Raw genomic sequence first — 24,986 nt, 5'->3', positions numbered from 1 at the left:
AGTTATTAGACCAGTCACAAATGTCACACAAGGAGAATTTTATCTGCCAGGATTCAAAAGTGAATCATTGGATCATTTCCTTTTTGACAGTCATCTTAACAAAACTAGGTAAAACATTAGAGCAATGTGAAATAAACACACATTCACTTACTGAGAAATTACAAACTTTCAATACTCATCAAACATGTCTTGCATGTAATGGAATCTGACTAACGTATTTTAAAAGTCAACTGGTTTTGACGTCAAAATACTCCTTTTCTCATTTTAAACCAACTCTCATCAAAACAATGTCAACAATGAAAAATATCATTGTGATAAAATATAATGTGATATATTACCAATCAGTGCAACGAAACTGAAATTACCTGGATAAATTACCTTTCCATGGATTATATACAGTAAGATGTTTTTTTCATACCAAACTGAAATTTACTAGGCTTGCATTCAGAAGTATGTGTGTATCTTACTAAAATATTTTATTTGCCAACTTATTGTAAGTAACGATTACATTGATAAAGATGATACATTTAAAGTTGTAATTGCAGACACACAAATTAGTAATTCAGACAAAAATTACTTTGTAAATTCTCATGTACTTTAACTATTTGTTTACAAAGATTTACTTTAAACGGTTTTGACATTTTTTACTTTTTGAAAGAAATGTTAAATAAAAAATTTTGCAAATAAGAATTTTCACTTCAAAATTGGCACTGTTTAAAGTGAAGGGTAAGTTATTATAATTGTGTTAATGTTTTAAGATGAAAACTCTCATAAATGTGTCAGAAGGATAAATGTGTACTCACCAGGTAAACATTTTAATCAGTGGCAAAGTATATTTTCAGTAATTATTTTTTCTAGCCTTACTCTTAAGGTGGAGTTTAAAATTATACTTTTTGCATTACATTATTAAATAAAAAGTTTATATGTACTTTAATAAAGGATAGAAGTTGACTCCAACAAGTTTAGGAGCGTGTGATATAAACCCATTTGAGAGAAAAATCCCCCATTTTCTCTAGAATTGTTGTAAATTGGCAGAAGGTACAAAATTTATATTGTAAACTCAAATTTTCCTAGTAACTGACCTTGATTAAGTGTTGAAGTGCTATTGATGTCACCTGAGATAAAAGAAGATTCAGATTGTTTTCTCACAGTGTCATTCCACATCCTTCTTATACGACTCTATTAACATAAAATAGCAAGACATATATTACGTTAGTTTCCCCAGGCTTACCTCATTAAAGACACACAAAGATTTACCCTAACAATCTGTGTAGGATTATCTGTTGGGCTTTTAAAAGAAAGTGTGTGTTGATTCTGGTCTAAAACTAAGGAAGTCTCTACTGCTCTGTAGCTTTCTACTAAGGGGTAGTTAATCGACTCTTAAAAAGTTTTCTTTTATTGCCTTTTTTTAACGTGGAGGTTATTTATTATTCAACAAATGTTTATGGATACCCACAATGAGTATTGTACTGTATAAGCTGAGGATATGAAATGATTATGATATACTTTTTTAAAGAAGTATACCTCTCAAAAGACGATGTTCACACAGAAAGAAACATCTTGAAGAAATACTTAAGAAGAAATGAAAACCAAAATACTAAAAAAGCAAGTATTTGCTATCTAGACATCATTATAATGAGGAGACAATTAGTGCATCTGAACAGAACCTGTCTCAGTAGGCTTTCTATAACGAAGGTTAATTAAAGATGCTGTCAAATTCTTTGTTACCTGTGTGCCAGAGGAATACCGAGCACTGGTTCTGGTGGTTGATGGCTTCACTGAGCTGTGGGGGCTCTCGGTTGGGAGGCCGCCGCAGCAGTAGGAGTGTCTGAAGCACTTGCCATATTCTTTTCGTACCTGAAATGAACAACCAGGAGACAGAGGGATTAATATAAACGCACGTGCTTCTCCCTCTCTCTAATTAAATAAGCGGTGGAGACAACCAAGAAGTTTCACAAACACTTTTTCCATGGAGAAAATAAATTACACTTAAAAATCAAGTTCAATCAAAACTGCTACAATCAGAAAAATATTCTCTGTCCGGTAGACTGGCTAGTAAAATCTTTAAAATGTTATATATTATATAGTAATGCTTTATAACCTATTACGCAAATGTGATGAATAGAACAGTAACATTTTAATAGACTTGTTTTATCTATATACTTAGTAACCCCAATTTTATATTTCATGGTAAGAAAATAGGACAAAATGTTTTTTGCTTAATTACATTTTACCACCTGTATTCAGTCATTTAAGTTTTATACGCTTCATGTCCTCTGAGGTAGGTCAATGCATGGACTTCTTGTACTGAATTGTGTGGTTTTGTGGGTAACCTCTTTATAATGACAAGACTATTTTGGTACAAGAATGAAGAAAAAAAAGTACTTTGATAATATGCCATTATTTAGGATGGAATGCTTTCTTCATTTTCTGATATGTCTAGCTTTAACATTCAGTGTAGAGAGTACCAGATGCCTATTCACTTCCTCAGCACACTCGAGAACTATTTACACAATTCCCATTCTCATTAATGAGTTACCCAGGTAGTTTCCCTTTCCCCTTGAATCTTGGACATATGAGTAGACAGAAAAGTTATTAGGTCTAAAAGAAAGTTTAAAGTAAACTTTAGAAAGTGAAGCCCAGCCCTGGCTGGGTAGCTCAGTGGGTACAGCACTGCCCACAAGATTCGGCTCAGTCCCAGTTCAGGGCACACACAACACACGGGTGGGTGGAGCAACAAATAAAACTTTTTCTTTCTCCCCACTGTCCTTTTCTCTCTCTCTCTCTCAAAAAAACTATAAATAAAAAGATGATTATAAAAATAAAAAATAGTCCAAATACTCACTAAATAATAGGGAACCTGGAGAGGTGGTACAAAATTGGGAAAAGTGGGGGAGAATGCTGGATTCTGTGCATCTACATGGGCATATAAATATGTACTGTTGTGGCTTAGAGAGACACTTTGAAATGACCACGAAGGAGATGTTGCATACAACCTGGTTTTTCTGAGTCAGTTACAGAAACAGGCACAGGCTTCCCCCCGCCTTTCAGTTTCACACTCGGTACCCGCAGAGACCGTGACTTTGACACTAATTCCTTGCAAAATTAGATAATTAAAGTCTCTAGATGACCTTTTAAATCTAAGTGCACTTGCATTTTCCTCCTCTATTTAATTACACCTATTAGAAGAAGTAACAATGGGATTAAACTTTCAAAGGACTTTCTTTGCCTAAATATGCTCACTGAAGTGGTAAAAACCATGATTTTAACTAAATCATTTTAGATCACATTCTTAACGATTGACCCTGGCAGCACCCAGGAAGATGTTTCCAGGACTAAGTAGGACGTGTTCAAAAGAAGGGATACAGGATGCTTTTAAATGTAATTCTAATGAAAAAGCAGAGCCAAGACTTTGTTCAATTCATACACACAACTCTGTGAGGAAGTAATGGCTAAGTTTAGGCTTCATCTCAAAGTAATTTGGCAGGAATTACAATTGTGATCATATGCATGTATTTAAAATGCTCACTGATAAAGTAAGAAATACATAATAACAAAAGTAATACCTGAAAAATGGTTACAAAGTTAAAATTCAGTGTTAATAAATCCCTTAAAAAATTTCTGCACATTCAATGGCTATTAACTGCTCTGAAACATCGTATAACCAAGACAATGGTAATCAAAATGGTGTTTTATCCAAATAATACCCTCTGGTGCTGGTTTTGCCTAATGCCTACATTGCTGTGAATGTACGTTATCTGTCAGTACTGCGCATTCCACTGTCATTATCTCAAATTACAGCTTATTCAAAACTGATGGAAGTAACAACACTATCATCTTGTCAGGACTGAAAACATAATAGTTTTCACTTTCACAATTCGATTTCTCTGTTCAATTTAAGTGACCAACTAGTAGTAACAGGATAAAAGAACTACATTGGACATGCAGGCAGGAAAAGGATGATATATGGTGAAAGGCTCAGAAATTTTAAACTTAAATGGTGCTAAACGCTCCTCTTAGGGTTGTGTCTTCTTGCAACACATTGAAATTTTTCATCTTCAAACATTAAGTTTTGAATCATTTTTGCTGACTCCATTTAATATAAAATGGTGACTAAATAATAAAATGTGAAATAGTAAGTTATTGTATTTGAGATCTAATAAAATTAATCAAAAGTCATCAGGAATATTAATCTTTTGTATGTCTGGTGTTTTTAAAGTAAGGGCATTTGTCCTTATACTCAATTTTATTCAACCTTTTCTTTATCTTGCATACCCTTTGCACAAAGCATTTTTATAGATCCCACTAGAAAAAAAGAAATATTAACATAAATATCTGGTTTGTAACATTCTCAAATTGAGATCCAAAAAAGATTCCAGATATGTACATTACAATTAATTTGATTAACACATAACGCTATTTAATAATATGCCAGTTACTACTTAAAATCTTCCCTATTGATCTATCATTTACAATAAAAGAACACGCAAGCAGAATCCCACCGCGTTTTCACTTACTTTCTTTTGGAGAGCACAGTGAAAGATGAAAATGAACACTCCCTGGAAAGCATTAAAGATGGTGAAGAGATAGGCCATCACAATAGTCTCCTCATTAATAAAAAGCAACCCAAATGACCAGGTGAGGCCAAGAAGACATAGAAGAGCGAAAGCGCCAAGCACCCAAGACCTGAAAAAATAGAGTGAATTTTATTAACAGGTTCAATAAGAGAACAACACAAATCACACTTAAATATGAACAGATCAGTAGTAGCAGTTGACTTTCTCTATGTTCACATTCAAATTCAACAGCATTTTGGCTTTAACCTTTCACTGATTAAAGAAGGAATAACAGCATTCAGTACTGCAGCCTCCAGTGAAAACAGCAACAGCAGGTATAACCTTTTTTTTATTCCAGAATAAATGAGGTATCAAAACTATAGTAAAATACAAGGTGTACGACATCCCCCAGGACTTCATTATCTTTTATGTGCATTTTGGTCCAAGAAATTAGGAGTCCTCAATTAGTTTACTCCTATTTTCTATTCCTGTGGTGTCCCCATGACTGGACAATGTGACACATACAGAAAGGTTAAATGGCAGATAACCAGCACCTCAACTTCAGATTCTGATAAACTCATCTTAGGTGAACCTCAGGTACTGTGACTAAAGCATGAAGAAGCCTAGCTGAAATGGGACAAAAACATGAGAACAACTTCAAAATAAAATAGTTTTGGAGAGATTTCGTCATGAATAGCTTAAGGAGAAAAGAACTGCGGAAAATAGGACGGAATGAGAAGGATTTAAAGTCAGTGCATTCCATGTCTAACTAATGATCTTACTTGATAAATGGCTTATTATCTTCATAGCTAGAAAGCATTATAAGCAGAAAAGAGAAACAAAATTATTAGACAGAATTAAAATAGAAAGTAATAAGAAAGCATTTATATATTTTATAAATTATTCAAAATTAAGAAAGTCAAAATGCAGAGGCAAGCAATTAAAAAAATAAAGGCATATTATAGTTTTAAAATACTATAGCAAATTAGATATTCCAAAATAATTATAAAAAATAAGGGCAATTCATGATATTGACAGATTTGTAAAAAATATAAATCATGCCGTAAATTTGTTAATGTAGGGTTCTACCTTACCCAGGTAAGTCCGTATTATAGTAGCCATCACAAACACGGTAATTACTGGTGTGGATGAGAAGACAGAGAGAGGAAAAGGAAGAAAAGAGAGAGATGCTAAAGATTAGCTCTCTCCCTCACCATGCAACATGCAGTGAAGCTGACACTAACTTGGCTAAAATAGCTACTTAAAAAAAATTACCCTCACTATAGATCTGCCATTTTTTCACGTTAAAAATATCTTTTCGCAATCCCATTAAAAACCAACTTGAATAATACTTCATCAAAATTTAAATTAAGGCTCATATTTAAAAATTAACTGAAATGCTTTGTAAAATGACTTATGAATCAACAGCTATCAATTTTTTTGTTAATTGGATAGTGTTTTTATTCAACATTGAAATAAAATAAACATTTATTTAATTATCATGGAAATAACAGATAATATCCAAGTTAACAATAGTAATAGAGTGTATTCTCTTAGGAAAAGCAAGATTAGAAGTAGAAACTGTGCTCAGGATCCTCAAATCGAAAAAAGTCATTTAACAAAACAAACTTAATATAATCTTATCAGCCATGCAAACAGGAACATCATTTTGATCTGCATTTTAAATTCAAATGGAACTGCTACAGTGATATGGAATTTTCACAAAGTTACAGAAAGAATTTCTTGGCTCTAGACCACGGCAGCCATTATCATCTAATTTTTGACCAACGTCTGTGACATGGTCACAGTGAACTCAGCCTTCATCAGTAAAACCTCATTCTGAATAATTTCTACAGTTGATGGAAGGTATTCATGTATTCCCTGTGGAGAATGAGTATCTTTCACTTAGTTTGTCAAGCGCTAAAATTCAAGTGCAAAATACTTACTTAATGTTTTCCAACCTGCTAGAATCTGGTTTCAAAGTGTTCGAGTGCTTCACCATCTTGCACAATGTGATCACCAGGAAGATAATGTTTAGCTGTTATAACAAATAAAAAAAAGAATTAGACCACTGTGACCAAAGAATGCAAAGAAAAGTTTTTGCAAATTTAATGAACTAATGCAGTTAAATATCAATGACATGAATATATAACAGACAATGATCCAATTTTAGTTTATATATGCAATGAGCAAGTCTAAATAATGAAATAGTCTGGCTGTGTATGATCGATTTTTCGAAAGATCATTTGACATGAAGTTGCAACCGCATTAAATTAGTATCATGTGATGATGATTAAATGAATTAGATACCGACATTAGTTCCTTTAGCTATAGCAGGGGTGTCAAACTCATTTTCACTGGGGGTCTCATCAGCCTCATGGTTGCCTTCAAAGGGCCAAAATCATTTTAGGACTGTATAAATGTAACTACTCCTTAACTGTTAAGGAGTTCAACTTACATTTGGCCCCCTGAAGGCAAGCTGAGGCTGATGTGCCCCCACCCCTCAGGGTGAAAATGAGTTTGACACCCCTGGGCTAGAGGTACTCTAGGGCCTCAAAGCCATCTAGGAAACACTGAAGTACATTGCTTAGAAAAAACTAAATCATGTAGAATATAATGGAAGGATTGCTGGATTCCAGACCCTAACACTTAGTTGACTGAGTCTAACTTTGCATTTTGGCTGTTTAAATAACGGTAAATAACAATTGCACAATCTATTTGTAAGGTAATTGTGAGGCTCAGGTGAAATAAAATATATAAAAAATGTTAGCTATATAAAGTAAGATAAACTGAAATATATACACATATATATTTGCTATTTAACCACCAAAAGTCATCAGTTCCTATTTCCTAGTCTCTGAGGGCCATTTTGAGTCCCTCTAAAACACTCAGCTGTGCAAAAAAACCGAGGTGCTACCCAAAGCAAACTGGGGAAGCTGAAACCTGACACAGGATGGACGTTTGGGAGATGAACATGAGCGCACTCAGAAGAAAGGAGTTGTGTTTTGACTGAGGAGAGGTAAAGGTTTGTAATTTGCATTTGCTTCCATAGTCACCTGGCAGAACTCTGGACAGGGGGAAGGCGGTTCCATTTTTATGAACTGTAAAAATACAACTGAACTAGATTGGTCCTGGATTTTTTGACGTTTTATTTACTTCAGATTATTACATTAAAAAAGGTGAAACAAAATTATTTTGTGAGCTTTGCGTGACTTGAAGACAGCACAAGTCCAAATGGTGCGTTCCGAAAAAGACCCACTGAGCGTGGGATGAAGCGATTTCTTGGTGGCAGATCACAGACATGTTTGTTGCAGTAACACGACCATTTTTACTATCATGATACCATGTGACAAAGTGATAACGTATTTTAGCCATTCATTACTACTTCTGATTTTATATTAGGAAAAATGATATAGGGCAATAAATACAATTCCCACGTTCTTCCTAATGAGTTCAGGAACACAGAAAAGGCTTTGATCTAAGCTGTTTATCAGTCATTTTGATCTCTGTGCCTATTTCTCTTAGCTGTAGAATTTCTTCTTAAGGGAGAAAATGAGGTTACTGGGCGTAAATTGCAAGTGTGGGCAGACAGCATTCTACGTTAATTACTTGAGGACAAAAAAAGCTCTTTGTTTAAAATGGTACTTAAAATTAATTTCTTAAAATATTTGTATAGAGAAAAGGTAAACACATTTGTAGAAACACTTTTCTAGTTTCACATTCTGAGTATTATTCTAGTTGGTCACAATATAAATAAAAGATTACACTTCAAGGGATGTTACAATATGATACATTTTATTCAGCAAATATTTACTGACTTTGCTGCCCCACGAAAGAACCCCGCTCACTGTATTGTGGGTAAGACACAAACTCTGCCTTTGAGAAATTAGACAAATCCTGCTGGCAGTAAGTAAATATTTGATCTGGTTTTTTAAAAAAATTATAACACAGTGTATCTCTAATTTTTTAAAAGGCAAAAGCAACACTTTTTATTTTATGCAGTAGTAGGCCTTAACTAGTAAATTTAAGGAATGGTTAAAAATAAGAACCCAAATATCTTAAAAACCAACCAACCAACCCAAACCCATGTAAATGGACAAAATGACTGCAGCTCTTAGGTAAGAAAGGCTGTTTTACAGACGCAGAGTTAAAATACTAAAATCTCTTGACCCTTTCTTTTTTAATGTCCTAAAGAAACGATTTCTTCCTTTTACCCCAAACCTCTGGACCTAAGGTTGTCGCCCAACCTTCCTCTTTCTTAAGCATTTTCCTGAAGCATATGAAGCCACAACCTGGTATTCATTACTTCCTATGCATATTAATTATTCCCTAAGGAATAAAATAATAATAGCAGTAATACATTCCAGGAAGAAAAAAGATGTTATCCACTACAATAAGAAAATAAAAAACATGAATGTGGAAAAATGTGGATGCATAAAGCATTATGCTATAAAAAGAAAATGAAGAGAAAATGTGAAATGTTGGAGGTGAGCCCATCCAAATATGTTTTTCAATGAAGAAAATCAGGTAAAAGTCAGCAATGCATTTTCCAATAGATATAAAATCTACTACATAAAAGTAGAATTAAAGCAAAGTATGATACAAAGACATTTCTGTCTTTTAACACTGAGGACTAACCCAGTATTGGAGAATGTGCCACACAACACATATCTCATTTAATCCTTAAAAAACAGACTGTTAGATGCATCTTCCCTTCTTCTCCCTTCAGGCTACTGAGGTTAACAAAATATATATATTTATGTATATATAAATATACACACAGATATTTAGTTTTTTTCTAGTTACAAATATAATACATTCACCATACATAAAGTTCACAAAATTACGGGTGAAAAAACCCCAAACAACAAGCTATCTCCAGAGGTAGTCTCAGGCAGCACTCCTCCCCCCACCTACTCCTTTCTTGTTCTTTTAAAATATAACTGGAGACCCACTTTACACACCTGCGATGTTAAGTATCTTGGCAAAGACTACTCAGCTACTGTAACGTCAGTGCTGAGGCTCAGTATGCTGTGGGGCTGGCTCCACAGACCACAGCCTTTCCAAATAATTAACCAATTTGTTTGGGGAGGAGAAAATGAGCCTTCCAAGAAAACAAAGATACACTAGATTCACATTTTAAGAAATATTCCACTTTTATCTACAGTAATCTAATTTATAAATCACTCAGATGATAAATGCGTTGAAGATAAATAATAAATTAATTAATGTGTAAAATGCAGCTTCAAAGAAATCCTAAATAACACGAGGTGTGCTTGTCCAATGGCTTGTACCTGGTGGGCTTGCCGAAATAACTAATCCTCCATCTCCTTTGTGAAACACTACCAGTCCATCATTAGCAAGTGCCCAAAATGCCCACACCCTTCTACGCCCACTAGCCAAACTATGTGGAACAGCTAGTTGTGTTTTCTCAAACCTGTCTGTGTTGTGCTCACACAGCTAAATATCACAAAAAGCCATAAAAGCTGAGTGCAAAAATAAGGGTGACTCTTTTTAAGGTACTTAATATTAAATGTTTCTAAAGGACATTTTTAAAGCCAGCCTCTTTTAAAGCAACTAAAAATAATCGTAAAACCACAGAAGGATATTTGACTCAGATGATTTCTGAAGGGTCTGTGAATTCTCCAATTTAAAGAAATTAAAAATAAAATTATAGCCAATGCGCTGATGTTTTTAGGTCCCAAGAAATTTATATTTGAGCCCAACACTAATTTAGTCTTTGACACAGGACTTGAAGGTGGACAAATGGTGAGGTAATGGTATCTTTCATTGGATGAAATACCATCATCTCAAGTCAAATTGTGAAAAAAGGCATCAAGATATACTGTAAATCAGGATATAAAGTGGAAAAAGAGCTAAGATACTTTCCCTTAATCCTCATCAAAAAACTCCACTAATACACATTCATTAGTCTGATTAGACAAATTAAAAATATATATCATTTAAATATTGACCATTTTAATGTTACCACCAACATGGCAGTGAAATATTTTCTGAAATTAAATAGAACATACACTGAAGTTCAAACAAAATTCTAAAAAAATTTTTGTTGTTGTTCAATTAGTTGTCCCCATTTCCCCCAATTACTCTCCCCTGTGCCCTCCCTGTTGTCTCCCCAGTCCCCTCTGGTCACTGTCAGTTTGTTCTTTATTTCCACATCTCTGGTTCTATTTTGCTCGCTTGTTAGTTTTGTTGATTAGGTTCCACTTATAGAAGCGAGATCATATGGTATTTGACTGAAGTTTAAACAAAATTTTTAAATGTGAATTTACAGTTCTTTTATTTTTCCAATGCTTTGAAGTGTAAATGCTAATTTTTATTTTCAGAGGATAAATACTGTTGCTATGATCTTTTCAGGAGATAATATACTCTAATAAGAATCGTGATTTTGTGGAGTAAAATACTTCAACAAATTCCCCTCCCCACCTCTTCTAATCAATTCTTGTTCTCTTAAAATATGACTGGAAATCAGAACAAGTGACAGGCAAACAGAAACATCTTTGATTAAAAATCTATCATCCAAAACAGCCACTTAAAGACCTAAAAGGGGAACTGCGAATAAAGCACTGGCTGTGATTCCGAGCTCTTCCCTCTTTGCATTTTTCCCATGGCATAAATGACTCTTCGCAGCCATATACCTCTGTGCTTCTTATTCTTTTTTGTTGTTATTGTTTTGTTGTTAAAATGATTTCTTTTTTCTCACTTTTATTTCTTCCAATTTATTTTCCTGCCTTTGGTATGCATTTAAAGAATAAATCACAACCATCAAATATAGAATCTTCCTACTTCTCAATGGAAAGTAGGCAAAGAGGACAAGGAGAGAAGCATGTCTCCCCTGCCCAAGCGCAGCTCTTCTCCCTTCAGTTCCAACGCAGCCACTTTGCACTCTTGTTATTCATTTTTTCTTCCCAACATAAATACTACTGTGTTAAGCACAGTATTTTGGGATAGGTTGAAAGGTGTTTTGCATCAGTGAGAAATGAAAAAGACGGAGTTACAGCTATGAACGCAGAGATTTGTCTAAACCTGGTAGGTACATGTCATTGCTCAATCATTCACACAGAAGCCCCCAGTAAGTACAGGTTTATAGGACTCTGTTACACGCTGTATGTCAACTCACCAGCCTAAATGCCCATACTGGGAGTTAATTTCCGAGATGAGGCAACTCATCCAGGAACTGATCGGATTTTGACTCGCTTTGTGTGTGTGCTCGTGTTTGCACGTGCACACAAGTAAATAGCTCTGTACACATCTCAACAGAATTCTTTGTGAAAGAGTGACAGCAAATTCAAAGGAAAAATATCGTCCTATTTAGCTAAAAAAGAGTAAATCACCAAATGGGGGATTCTTTCTCTTCCAATGACAAATAATACTCTTTTACCTATGCCCAAATAACAATTTTATAAATTATTGTTGAAATGATCTTCCAGTGTAATTCGCTGATAAAATTCATTGCTGCTTAATGATATGGCATAGCTATTCATCACCCATATCGATGACATGAGATATTTAAAAATAGAGGTTCCAGAGATTATAGGAATGCACAGTTTGTGTTACAGTCATCAACCTGCTCAATTGAATCACATCCGCCTGAGCTTAGCAGCTTAAAATTCATTCCACAGCTTGCAGTGCTGACATGGATATGATACGACAGAAGAACAGAAACAGCACTCTGAAGTAACCTAACTGAACTGCTCATGTTCTGACCCTTTTTGTCCTCCCCAGAGCTTTTGCTACCTGACAAACGCAACTCTCAAACCGCGCTTGTATCTCCAAATCTTTGCTGTAAGCCAAGCAGAAACCGATTTCTCCCAGGGACTAGCAGCCAGAGAGGTGTTCTCTGAAGAAGACTTCTAAATGAGTGTGTGAGCTGAACTCTTTCTGAACTGAATTAATTATTAATGATGCAGATGGAGCTGTCCAAATGATAAGAATAGCTTCTGAGGTGTCATGATCCAAGCTTTCATTAAACCATTTCAGGCATACTAATGGTTTCCCACTGCTCATTACTTACAAGCACTTTTCTCATAGATATAATAACTCTAGTGGCCTGTAGGCGAGACATTCAAAAGAAATACGAAGTAGGAGGTTTCATCTTCCATAGCATGTTATTTTTCTTCATAGAACATTATGAAAGATGGACACTTATTTAATACTATTAAGTTAAATGGTTTCAATTCAGAAAGTTGGAAATGCAAAACACGTTGTAAGAGTACTCCTTAAAAGTGTATTATACTATCCAATTTGTATTATTAAGATTTGTTTCTGAATTGACTTTTAAGTGTCCTGTATTACCAAAAGAGCAGTATTCTACAATGATGTCATAGCTCAGTTTAGGTTACAGGGAAGACACTGTTTTACGCTCTATTCCACCCTTTGTTTCTGTGCTAGGACAGCTGGAGGGCAAAGCAATTGCAAGGGAAGAATTACTCTCAGGATCTTTACTGTGATTGCTACCTGCTGTTTTGTTTTGTTTTAAGTTGGGAACACTGTTCCCAAAAGCCCTTCACATTTCAACTTAAATGATTTGGTGGAGGATAATAATGACACTGCAAATGGGTAATATAATAAAATGTCCTTTACCTCTTTTCTTACTGGAAATCGAGTATATGTGAACATTAACTCCTTTCACTAAATGAAATACTCAAAGCCAGTATTTATCTTTAGAGATAGAAAATAAATAAAACTGCAGTACAAAAGAAGTAAACACTAATACTTTCATAGACCAAATATCCCTACGATAGTCTTTACAATTTTCAAACTATCGGTATGTGTGGCCAAGGGATGAGGGGACAAAAAGAACTCTGAGTCTTTAAGGATCAAACCCCTTTCATGTTAGCTATTTGTCTTATAATTCAAGATAGACTTAGGCTGTGTTAAACTTACATAAACCAAGAAAAAAATTGGGACAATTTTCTGTATGAATAATTTTGATAAGAAATCAGTTTTCCTAGGAAATCTGAGACTGTTTTATAGTAGTTGAACTCATCATACAGGCATTCATCTCAAATTTTCTTTTTGTTTTGTGTAAGTGTGTAAAAATTTTACTTTAATGACAAGTGTACATATACAAAGTCATCTCAAATTTCTTTGACCTACTAAAATTTTTCTCAATTTCGTGAAACACTAGTTAACCACAGAAATATTTTAATAGGCTCATTAAAGAAAAAAGAATGCTTAAATAGTAATAAAAAGATGTAAGTAATATTTAAACTTGTTTATGTTTCCTTTACAATCTTATAATGGTCAATAACACCTATTTCTAACACCTTAATCCTATAACTGAGTAAATCGTTTTAAATGCTGAAATCCAAATATTTTACCTACATTCTTTTATTTTAACTGTATTTCAAACCTTTGATTAACAGTAATGTAGTAAGAAGTTAAAAATACATTAATGTCACTATAATTAATTTATGTCAAATTTATTTTAAAGTATTTGGTATTTTCAATCTTAGAGAAGTAATTTCATTTGAGTCTAAAATTGATTTATTTTTCATTTATTAATCAAAGCTTCAAATATCTTTTTGACAATCATATACTTTACAAAGTGGTCCGCCTGGTATTTCAAGTACCCACCCGGCACTGTTCGTAGTTACTACAATATATTGACTATATTCCCCATGCTGCACTTTACATCCTTGTGACTTCGGTAACCACCAATTTGTACTTCTTAATCTCTTAACCTTTTTCACCCCCAAAGCCCCACCCCTCTGGCAACCAACAGTCTGTTCTCTGAAACTAATACAAAAAATATTGAATGCAAAATGTAACTGAAAAATAAAATAAAAAAAAAACTACCCTGAAAGAATTTAGGCATGGACATTTATTTAAAAGCACTAAACTACTGTGTGTAAATTAAGATACAAATATTAAGCTAATGTTCTTTCACTTCCATGAAACATTCACTTAATTTATAAATGCCATACAGGCTTGGTACAGGACTAAGATAGACTGGGAAGACAGAGCTTCCTGAATTAAAACTCCTAGCAAAAAAACCCCACTACTCAAAAGCAGTATGTGCTATACGTATCAGTTATTCCTTTCTAATTATCAAATTAGTTTCAAATCATGCAATCTTAACGTGGCTTATATATGAACAGATTTTCAAAGATTATGACATGACATTTTTATCAAACAAAATTAGAAATGAGAACAAGTACTTTTTAGAAGAGAGAGGATTTTCAGACACAGTACTAATTAGTTAAGTGTATAAGCTCTCGATAAGGGCATAATATTTAAAATGCACTACATAATTTTATCCCATAAACTACATGTATTTGTAATCTTTAAATCACAGATAATTTGACAATAAAACAAATTATTCCCTTTTCAAAAGCACTGCTAAAGCAGCAAGCTGAAAGTGAAGGGAAAATAGAGTCTGCTTACCAGAATAATGAAGGTAACGGGTCCGATGAAACTCCATATAAAATAGTTATCAACATGAAGCCAGCAACTAGTATGAAAAGAATATGTATTAAGTAGCTTCCATGCATCCTCAACGTCACAAAGAAAGTAACCATTTAAAAACCTAACAATTTCATAGTTGCCTTTGAAAATTCATTTATCATGGCCAAGAACAATTTTATTAATTCTGGGTTGGCTCTGACTTAAAAAGTAGTAATTTATCTACTTCAGCCTACTGGTTTTCATTGCAGGTTTTAATTTGATAAAGACATACTTATGCTTGTATGAGGGAATAATAAACCCCACCACATTCCAATCCTTAACTCTCAAGACCTCTGACTTTAATAAGAAAAACTTGAAACTCAAGACTCCAAATTGCCTCATCATTTTAAAGTTCTTACATTCAATTTTTGCTTTTCAAATCTATATATGAGCTAACATGTTTAACCCTAAGAAACATTAAGACAAAAACAGTTTACATTATGTTTGTTGCAAAACTGTGTAGTAGAAATATAACACTTCAGCGGGTAATGGAGGAATACTAGGGAAAGAATTAAGCATAGACTCATACGGTATTAGAGTAAATGAGGCATAAACTTATTAAGACAGATTTTACTTAGTGGTTCATTTTTCATATAACACTGAATCCCCACTGAATTTCTTTTATTTGTCTTTCATCATCTGTACAGTCCAAAGGCTTTCTTTAGTCCAAAGAATCTTTATATGACTAATTTTATCAAAGGAAAAAAATAAACAGAACTGGAGAGCAAATTCATGCCTCTAGCAAATAAAATCCTTAGAAACACGGCTATGTGTACCTTCTGTCATATTCCATAAATATCTGGTTTTTTAATAAATGAAAGACAGTACTTATTTTAATCCTTTCCAACTGCCTGATAAAATATTATCAAAGTGAGACATATGGGAAGGATTGTGCTGCTCTCACAATTCAGAATGAGAGTTGGCTAGAGGGCCGGCTGCACAAAGAGAGCTAATGAAGCATTAACTTAAAACTGAGTAGTTAAACCTGTCAGATGCTTTAAGTTCAGAAGCATTTTTACTTAATATCTTTCTAAGGCCAAAAAGTTATTTACTTTTTCAATTTGTTTCAGGTCAATCTTTTGTGTTAAAAAGAAAGTCCATAATTTAGTATCTGCCTCGCCGGAGTACAAATCCTCTGAACCTAGAAAATTACAAAAGACTTGATTGTAATTTGTGCACGGCATGCCCATTCTCTTACCAATAAAGCTTTCAGAGGCTGTTTTAGTCTGTCAGGGAACCTCACTGACAGCTAACAGGCTTTAAAAAAATTATTCACTTGAAAAACACTCAGGTCACTTGCAATTACTTACGCTTTTTCTGTTCCATAGCTCTTATAGTCAATGGCAGCGGACACGCCAACCACTGTGGCAGGAAACAAGTAACCAGCTACATAGTAATATTTCTTCCTTGAATATTCACTTTCAAAAACTTCAACTAACATCAGATAGAGCTGCACACCTTCTAAGCACATCCAAGCAAAAGCAGCCAAAAAGAAGAAGTGTAGAAGTCCTGCAAATATTGGGCATGCAATCTATAGAACAAGAGAACAAAAAACACAAAGGAGAGCCCGTGAATGCAAGGAGTCCACTCCAAAACGGAAATAGTTACTGATAGTGCTCACTACTGTCTTTAACATACATCATTAAACAGTGCTTCCTGAAGATATTTTTCAAAAATGGAAATGAGTTACAGGCACGGCCGAACTTGACGAATTTATTGCTTGTAGTACAATGCCAGATGTGCTAGAAACTTCATCACTATAGGCATTACTATTTGTAGTGAAATTTTAAAAAAATCAAGAAATAAGAAAACATGTTAATTTCTCTTCTGGAATTATCTGTTATTCAATCTGAATATTCTACTTTTAGGTGATCTCTTTCGTAAGTCTTTAGAACAGTTGTTTCCAAATATGTTATTTCCACCTTTTCTGTACCAGAATTTAAAAAATTTGCCTTAATGACAAATACCCCTGCTCTCATTACCCAACATCATTTCCTGTCACATGTGGAGCACTCTTAAATTCAACCCAACGCCGATGGAGATGGGGTGAAAAACGGACTAATTATTAAGTTCTGTTTCTAACACTGAAATCTCATGATGAATAAAGTGTTCAGAATACGAAGAAATGGCCACTGGTCAGAATAACTATGTGAGAAAATTGAAATTGTAAAAACAGGGTCTTCCCATCTCAGTATTCCCAGCATTCTTCGAATCAAATTTCATGTCGTACTAACAACCCAGGAAAATGCAACTATACCTTAATGTGAGAAATGAATTAACCCATAATACTTTTACTTAATGACTGGGCTGTCTTTCAATTTATTACAAATTATCCTTCAATATCGCCATGTCAATTATACTGCAACAAGGTCAAATACTAACATCAGCGCATAAATGGATTCGCACTTGTCATAAAAACTTTCAGAAATCTTAGGTCAGCTAACTGAAGGGGTGCTTACCATGTAGTTTGTCTTATCAATGCCTATTAGAAAAATAAATTCAGCGATGAAGAGGTTGATACAAAGATTCTTGTGAATAGTATTACGGTCACTCTGTAGACCACGGAAAAAGCAGAATGTGAAGATGCATATCGCCAGGCAAACGAGGGAAATGACAATTCCCACCCAGGTGATGACTGTAAGGAGTAATTCATGAACTCCATCTTTGTACTGCAAATAAAAGATATAAGGAACATTAACAATCCCGCATGACATCAACTAAAGATGAAGTAGCTTTCGAATGTAGTGGCTCATCTTGCAACACTCAACTCTGAACTTTCGTGTGTGTTCAAACAGGGCTCAATACTGAAAATGAAATTTTGATCATGTAACGGAGGTTCAGTATTACCAACTTTTATATACAAAGAATGACCTACAAAAGTCAAAGATTTTATTAGAAAGTAATGTGAGAGCTTACTTATTTCAAAATGATTAAAATAATTACCTACATAAACATATAAAAAATATATAAAAGAATAAAGGATACTTAGTTACAATGAACAATAATTGGTATTTACATGATTTTCCAAGTTAACGTATAAGCCAAATGTTAAGCTTGAACTGTCTCTTTGGATTTTATATTATATTTATATACTAAGAATCAAGTACACAACAGATCTGAGAGCTTTCATGCTATGTTTCTTTATTTCTTTTTAATTTTTTATTGTTATTCAATTACAGTTGTGTGCCTTTTCTCCCCATCCCTCCACCCCACCCCAGCTGAACCCCCTCCCTCCCCCACCTCCACCCTCCCCCTTGATTTGGTCCATGTGTCCCTTAAAGTAGTTCCTGTAATCCCCTCTCCTTAAAATATTTTTCATCTTCTGGTATCATGTTTTTAAATTGTTGTTCAAGTACAACTGTCTCCATTTTTTACCCCACCACACACCCCCTCTCCACCCATCCCCGCCTCCTACCCTTGAACCCACCCCCTCCTTTGGCTTTGTCCATGTGTCCGTCATACATGCCCCCCATCACCCCCTATTATCCCTCTCCCTCCTCTCTGATTACTGTCAGATTGTTCTTTATTTCATTTTCTTAATCGTAAAAAAGAATGCTAAGAAACATTCCAGAAGCCATTCTGACTTTTCGAAATCGGCAGTTCTGTAGTGTGCAAAATGATGAGGAAACTTAAAGGAAAAGTTGTAAAATGAGATCTGACCATTCAAGATGAGGAGGGTTTATTAAATTTTAGAGCCTTCTCTGTTTAGTATGTATGACCTATTGCTGTTCAGTCCCTGACCACCTCTGCCAAACACCTGCCCAAAGGAGGAAAATCTTAGAACAGGTCTGTAAAGCACATGATACTGAGAAATAACAACAAATACAGTGCCACGGCTTCCTAAAATTTATGGCCAGTGTAGAAACAATTAGAAAGCTACATTACTTTGTTTGCTTTTTAGTTATGATTAGCACCCAAAGAAGGATTATCACACAAGCTGTTTTGAATCTCTGAGGTTTTTCTCTGCTACTAATTAGAAGTGCAAATACTTACTGCAATTTCCCTGTGGGCCATGAGAATTGCAAAATTGGTTAGGTGGCTGCATGCACACGTTGTACGAGTTTTATTAGTGTCAACCAGCTTGCAGCCCTGGGTAGACCAATATCCCATCATAGTTCTCTCTGAGTAGTTCCAGAAGGAGCAGTTTGCATTGAAATAATTGTCAGGCTGGGAAATGAAATGACAAGATAAAATTAGGATTTTACACTGTAAGATGGCAATAGCAATTGTTTAATATGAGTAAAAAGTAATTTAGATTAAACTTTGCATGTTTCGGACTATAAAGTTTTTCATCAGCAAAATTGTAGACTATGTTATACAAGGCAGATATCTAACTTAAAAGGGGCTTTATAATCCGAAACACTCTAAAGTGTGCTCTAAATTACCAAAGACCCATTTTACACGATTACAATTTCCATCTTATGATTTTACTACTGATCGTACATTAGAATCACTTCTTTTCCTTTTCCAATAACATTAGGCCTGTGCATTTGTTCTAAGAAAATCCTGTAAGGACCAAATGTCTTAAAATCCACTTTAGATACTGGGCTCAGTTTTGTTCTCAGTGGCACATTAGCAATGCCAGGGTTCATAAAAGAGTAAATATACTGCAGCAGATGTAAGAAGAGAGTGGCCACACAAATTTAATTTTCTTTGCCAATTTTGGAGATCCTCTTGGCTGCCTGTGAGCACTTACTCACTCTACATTTAACAGCCCAAATTCTGCAGACAGTCTTCCAACACAGTGTAATTCTTTACCTACCAACATGCATTCTAAGTCATCGCTCTTCAATCGTCGATTTTGAAAGGCACAGTGCTTGGTACCAATTTACGTCAAATATGATCAGTAAAATCAAAATAGATCTGCCACACGCCAACAGCAGAGTCCTATCAGTTAACACTAGGCTATCCTGATGCTAAGGTAAGAGTTAATTCTCATTCTAAAACAAATTACAGTCATTTACATTTTCCTATTGATTACTTATTAGCTCTTATTAAGAATACACTTAAGTTCTAATAATCACTGAACCTCATTTAATTTTACGTTCACAGACTTAAATAAACTTGTGTCTCTGACCTAGTACGACATTTGAAATTCAAATGGAAAGGTCCTTTCTTCCCACTCTGCTACCCCCACCTTCCCTCTCTCCCCATCACAGTGTGTCAGCTTTGCTTTCTTTACTTCATTAACATACATAACTTACATCAATGTGTGGCAGGGTAAAAAGCACAGGATCTGTCAAGTATACTCGGCTGGATTCCTTATTGATTGAAACTGAAATGATGTGGGAATTCACTGCAATGGTGCTATTACGACCAATAAAGTCAGCACCCAGTTTTATGGTTGCATTTTCTGTACTAAGGAACTGTCCCAGGCTCCGGTAAATGATGAACACCAACTTTGCAAGTCCTAGGAAAGTAAACACTCACGTGACTCTACAGGAAACAGGCTTATGAATTAAAAAAATGCATTCAAATAAGAATAAAAATGCAAAAAGTCCTTATAGAATCTTTATTTAGCATTTTAGAACTAACAGGTTTAACTGAACAAAAAGAAAAACAACAGTTTTTAAAAGATGGTCCCATCTTACCATTCCTGCTGTTCTGTTTGACGGTGTTTGCAGAGAGCTGGATGGAGCTGCCTGCTCCTTTGATGCCCAGAGGAAATTTAAAGTCTTGGACCTGTCCTTCTGTACTGAGTACGGCAACTTCCAGCACTGGACGAGGCAAAGGGATATGGAGGAGGAATAAAAGAGCATTCTTAAAACTGCAAAAAGCAAATGATAACTGCACGAAAACCAGTTTCTTTTTATCTACTTACCATATCGTTAGATTTAAACAAAATATGAACTAAATTACTCTAAAAAGTTCTTAAGCCTTGAAAACTTAAAAAAATTTCATATAATCACTTGTGTGTATTTCACATAATTTGTATAAACATTTTCTTTATCCTTTTATATTTTGTCATGAACTAATTCCAGACTTTTAGCCTATGTATATGAAAAGTGTTTAAATTCATAATACAAAACTTTCAGAGTTTCATTGAAATCATTAAACAAAAATATTTCAAAATGATTTTTGGCTCTTTATATTAAATAACTTTTCAATGGCCATTTCCTTGTCAATGGCAAAGCCATGAAGTATGAATTGGAATGTCTTTATTATATATATGTATCTACTTATATGTATAAGTTTTAAGACATAAGGCTACACAGGTCAGTTTACAGTAACAGATTTTTCTCTAATTTCTACAAGTAGTAAAGACTAACACAGCTTATTTATGAGGAAGTGTCTGGCATGATATTAAAACTCCCCATTGATTCTCACTAGTAACCATCAATCTTTACATACTTAAGTTGGGCAAAATAGGCCCCGTGTGCCGAATCTGACCTGCCACCTGTTTTTTGAAATAATGTTTTATTGGAACACCGATATGCTTACTTATTTACATATTGTTTATGGCTGTTTTAGTGCCACGATGCCAGTTAAACTTTTATAACTTAAACAACATGGGCTGGAAAGCCTAAAATACATACTATTTGGGCTTTCACAGTAAAAGTTTGCCAATCAAGGGTAACACATACTCTCAGTAATTCAATCAATATTGTCCATATATTTTCTCTGAATTTCACCCTAATGATGTACATCCTTGCACAGCGATTTCTAGACTTAGACAAACACCTGTGTACACACACACACGCACACACGCAGGATCAATTCACCCACTGCCTTTCCTTCTACAAAAGTAGGCATGGTGTATTCTATTACAGAGTTTCTCTTGGATACTATGTTATTTATTTTTATCTTTTACAACTTTGTTTTGTAAAATACATACAGATTTAATTGTACATATAAAATTGTAACACTGGGAGATAAGCTATCAGACTACATGTCAAGCACCTAAAGTACAAGTTTATAATGAGAGTCATATAACTCCTAGAAATCCGTCTGCTACAGAAACTGGCTGAGATACTGATTTTACTATCTATGCTGAGAAAGATTAAGCTGCAGGGCAGGTAAATGATCTCCTCTCTTCATCAGGTTCTGCATGTAGTAGAAGGTAAAGGGGCCAAGAAGAGTGACAAAACTATACATCTAATAGCTCTCTTCCTTTCACTGAAATGCACTCTAAATTATTATTCTTAAAACAAGACAGAAACAGGGTGAATGAAGAAAATCCTTTGAGTTTCATGAAATGTTTCAAATACAGATATCCATGTACAAAGAGTTAATTTCATTCAACTATTTAATTATTATGGTTTAAAAGTTACATCTATTAAATATATAGATGCAAAAGTACTTAAAAATTGTACATACTTTAAGTACACAATTCTAAACAAACTGTGTTTAACCCAAAAAAGCTTACAGAAATTAATACATTAGAAAATATACTAATGTAATATACCAAATTAAGAAATTAAAACAGAAAGAATTCAGCAAATTTCAATACCCATTCAATATAAGAAATGTTTACAAAATAATAGAACTAGAAAGAAAATTTCTTGCTCAGATAAAGCTTTTGTTATCAGATAAGGGTTATCTTTCCAAACTTACAGCAAAATGTGGCAAAACAACAACAGCAAAACACCTCTAGAAGCATTCCTTTCAAAGTCAGGATGAGCCCTATCACAAGTGTTCTTTAGCATTGTACTAAAATACCAGCTAATGCAGAAAAACCAACATACAAGCACTGGACGGAAAAAGCAAACTGTTGTTATTTGCTGAAAATGTAATTAACAACTGTAATCCGGAGGAAGACTCTACATGCTATGAGAGGTAAAAGAATTTAGCAAGGCTGCAATAAGCAAAATCAATTGTGTTCCTATAGACCAAGCAATAAACAATTAGAATATGTAATTTAAAAAATTTTTGTAACATGTAATTTTAAAATAATTATATTTAGTAAAATTTAATTTCATTTACAATGAAGACAAATAGTCTAAGTTGCCAAGGAGTAAACCTAATAGAAGAAAAGTACAAGATGTTAATGGGAAAAATGCAGGAATTTATTAAAAGACCTACCAACAAATGGAGGATTATATCATGGTCTTATTTGGGAGAACACAAGTAAACCTGTGACACTTCTTTTTAACCAATCTATAAACTCACAGTCTAATTCTAATAAAAATTCCAACAAGGTTTTTTAGTATATAACTTGACAAGCTGATTTTTAAATTCACCTGGGGGGTGGGTGGCTGGAGGCATGCCCAAAGCAGCCAAGGCAATTAATTCCTCAAGAAGCAGACTGAAAGAACTCACCAGATAATAATATTATTGAAACAAAACAAAAACAACAACCTATAACACATATACTTAACATGTCCATAAACTTGATATATGACCGAGATATCATTACAAACCACTGGGGGAAGGAATGGATTATGCAACTACAAGTCCTGAATAGCTGATTCTCCACGTGAAAAAGAAAATCAAATTACTTCCTTCCCTCATATCATCAACAAAAATAGATTTCAGGTATATTAAAGACATAGTTGTAAAGTTACAAAGTTTTATCATTTCCAACGACGTATAAAAGATCTTTATAAGTGCAAAGTGGAGAAAATTTTCTTGAGTGGGACACCAAAAAGGAAATACTTCTTAAATAAGATACAAAAGCACCAACCCTAAAAGAAAAGACTGATAGATTTTACTTCATTATTTTGTAAAACAAAAGACACCATGAACAAAGTAACAAAGCAAACTAACTGGTATGTAATCATCAAATAATTAGTGTCCAGACTGCATTAACCACAGAGAAACTGATAAACAGGAACAAGTTGTAGACAACAAATTTGCGGGAGAGAAAACTAAAATACCCAATAAACGCATTAAGCAGTCAAAGAACTGCAAATTAAAACGTTACTGGCGATCAAGTCAAACCCATTAACAGGACAATGTTTGTGTCAGTGATGAAGTGTGAGCGAAGAGAATGACTGGGACTAATGGCATTGCAGGCGAGAATATAAAATGGTAAACGAGTGTTAGAAAGCAATTTTGCAGTGTTTAGTGAAGTTGAAGATGCCATGCTCTATTACTCAAAAACTCTATTTCCAAGTATGCGTGTGCGTATACGTCTAGAAGGCACATACATGAACAAGCAGATACACAAAAAGTTTCACTGCAGCTTTCCTTGTAATATCAGCCAAAAAGCTTAAGCCATTAACATATCTATCACTGGCACAATTAAATAATTGTCAAGTCTTCTTAGATCAGGTGAATGAACTATGCATAAACACAAAAATCATCGTGGTGGAGAATAATTAGACAATTACATCCGTAGTGTGGAATCATTAACTTTACAAACGTAAAAAGCGATTGTTAAATGTACCCGCAGAGCAACATTTTTTATTAAACGTTTACTAACAAAATTTAAGGATGACGGTTATTCCCTAGCTGATCTGGTCAGAAAGGAGACCAGGGGATTTACACATTATCTTATTCTCTGTCTCTGTGTGCTTGAAATAATATATGTCTTGTTCAGCAGATTTCCTGAAAGTGAATATAACGGGGGACCCCTTCTTATAGAGGCTTCCTCTGCTAGGTGAGTGTTCCAGGGACCCATCTGTATCACGGGACCAGCTGGCATTGTTATGAGAAGCTGTGTTTGGCTTTAGTGAATTTTTCTGAAGACTCTTTCAATACATTTGCCCATTTCATGATGGGTGGTTTACGAGCACACCTGCCTACAACTCACTGAGTGTTCAGCAGTTCTTGACCAAAAGCAGCATGACCCCCATGCCCCACCTTCCCGAGTCACTTGATCTTGCCCTGAGTAATTTTTTTGTTGTTGTTTCCCTGGATGAAAAAAGTCCTCAAAGGGGAAGTGTGTTGCCAGTGTGGAAGAGGTGAAACAAACAGGGCAGAAAGCACGAAAAGGCATCAAAATCGACAAGTTCAAAAACTATTTTGAGCAGTGGAAAAAAATGTCTGGATAGGTGTATTGCATCAAATGGAGAGTAG

The 24,986-nt window shown here is 34.5% G+C and overlaps 1 protein-coding gene across 21 annotated transcripts in view; it reads right to left on the bottom strand.

The window, feature by feature from the left end:
• Positions 1-24,986, bottom strand: part of ADGRL2 (adhesion G protein-coupled receptor L2) — a 259,736-nt gene that overhangs the window by 5,439 nt on the left and 229,311 nt on the right. For 20 of the 21 annotated variants that reach the window (XR_008426326.1, XR_008426325.1, XR_011650979.1 and 17 more), the window contains 10 exons: positions 20,618-20,743; positions 20,231-20,436; positions 19,020-19,193; positions 17,486-17,695; positions 16,337-16,557; positions 14,967-15,033; positions 6,503-6,594; positions 4,518-4,686; positions 1,729-1,857; positions 1,083-1,179 (listed from right to left, as the gene is read on the bottom strand). Coding sequence is in view for 18 of the 21 variants with exons in the window: in XM_045199417.3 (XP_045055352.2) it covers positions 1,083-1,179; positions 1,729-1,857; positions 4,518-4,686; positions 6,503-6,594; positions 14,967-15,033; positions 16,337-16,557; positions 17,486-17,695; positions 19,020-19,193; positions 20,231-20,436; positions 20,618-20,743 (1,491 nt within the window). In the remaining 3 variants the exon portion in view is untranslated. The remainder of the gene's footprint in view (positions 1-1,082; positions 1,180-1,728; positions 1,858-4,517; positions 4,687-6,502; positions 6,595-14,966; positions 15,034-16,336; positions 16,558-17,485; positions 17,696-19,019; positions 19,194-20,230; positions 20,437-20,617; positions 20,744-24,986) is intronic. The other variant, XM_045199426.3, reaches the window with a different exon arrangement.

Source organism: Desmodus rotundus, chromosome 3 (genome assembly GCF_022682495.2).
Source record: "Desmodus rotundus isolate HL8 chromosome 3, HLdesRot8A.1, whole genome shotgun sequence".
NCBI lineage: Eukaryota > Metazoa > Chordata > Mammalia > Chiroptera > Phyllostomidae > Desmodus > Desmodus rotundus.
The sequence above is the reverse complement of the archived record's forward strand: the minus strand, read 5'-3'. Positions and strand labels throughout refer to the sequence as shown.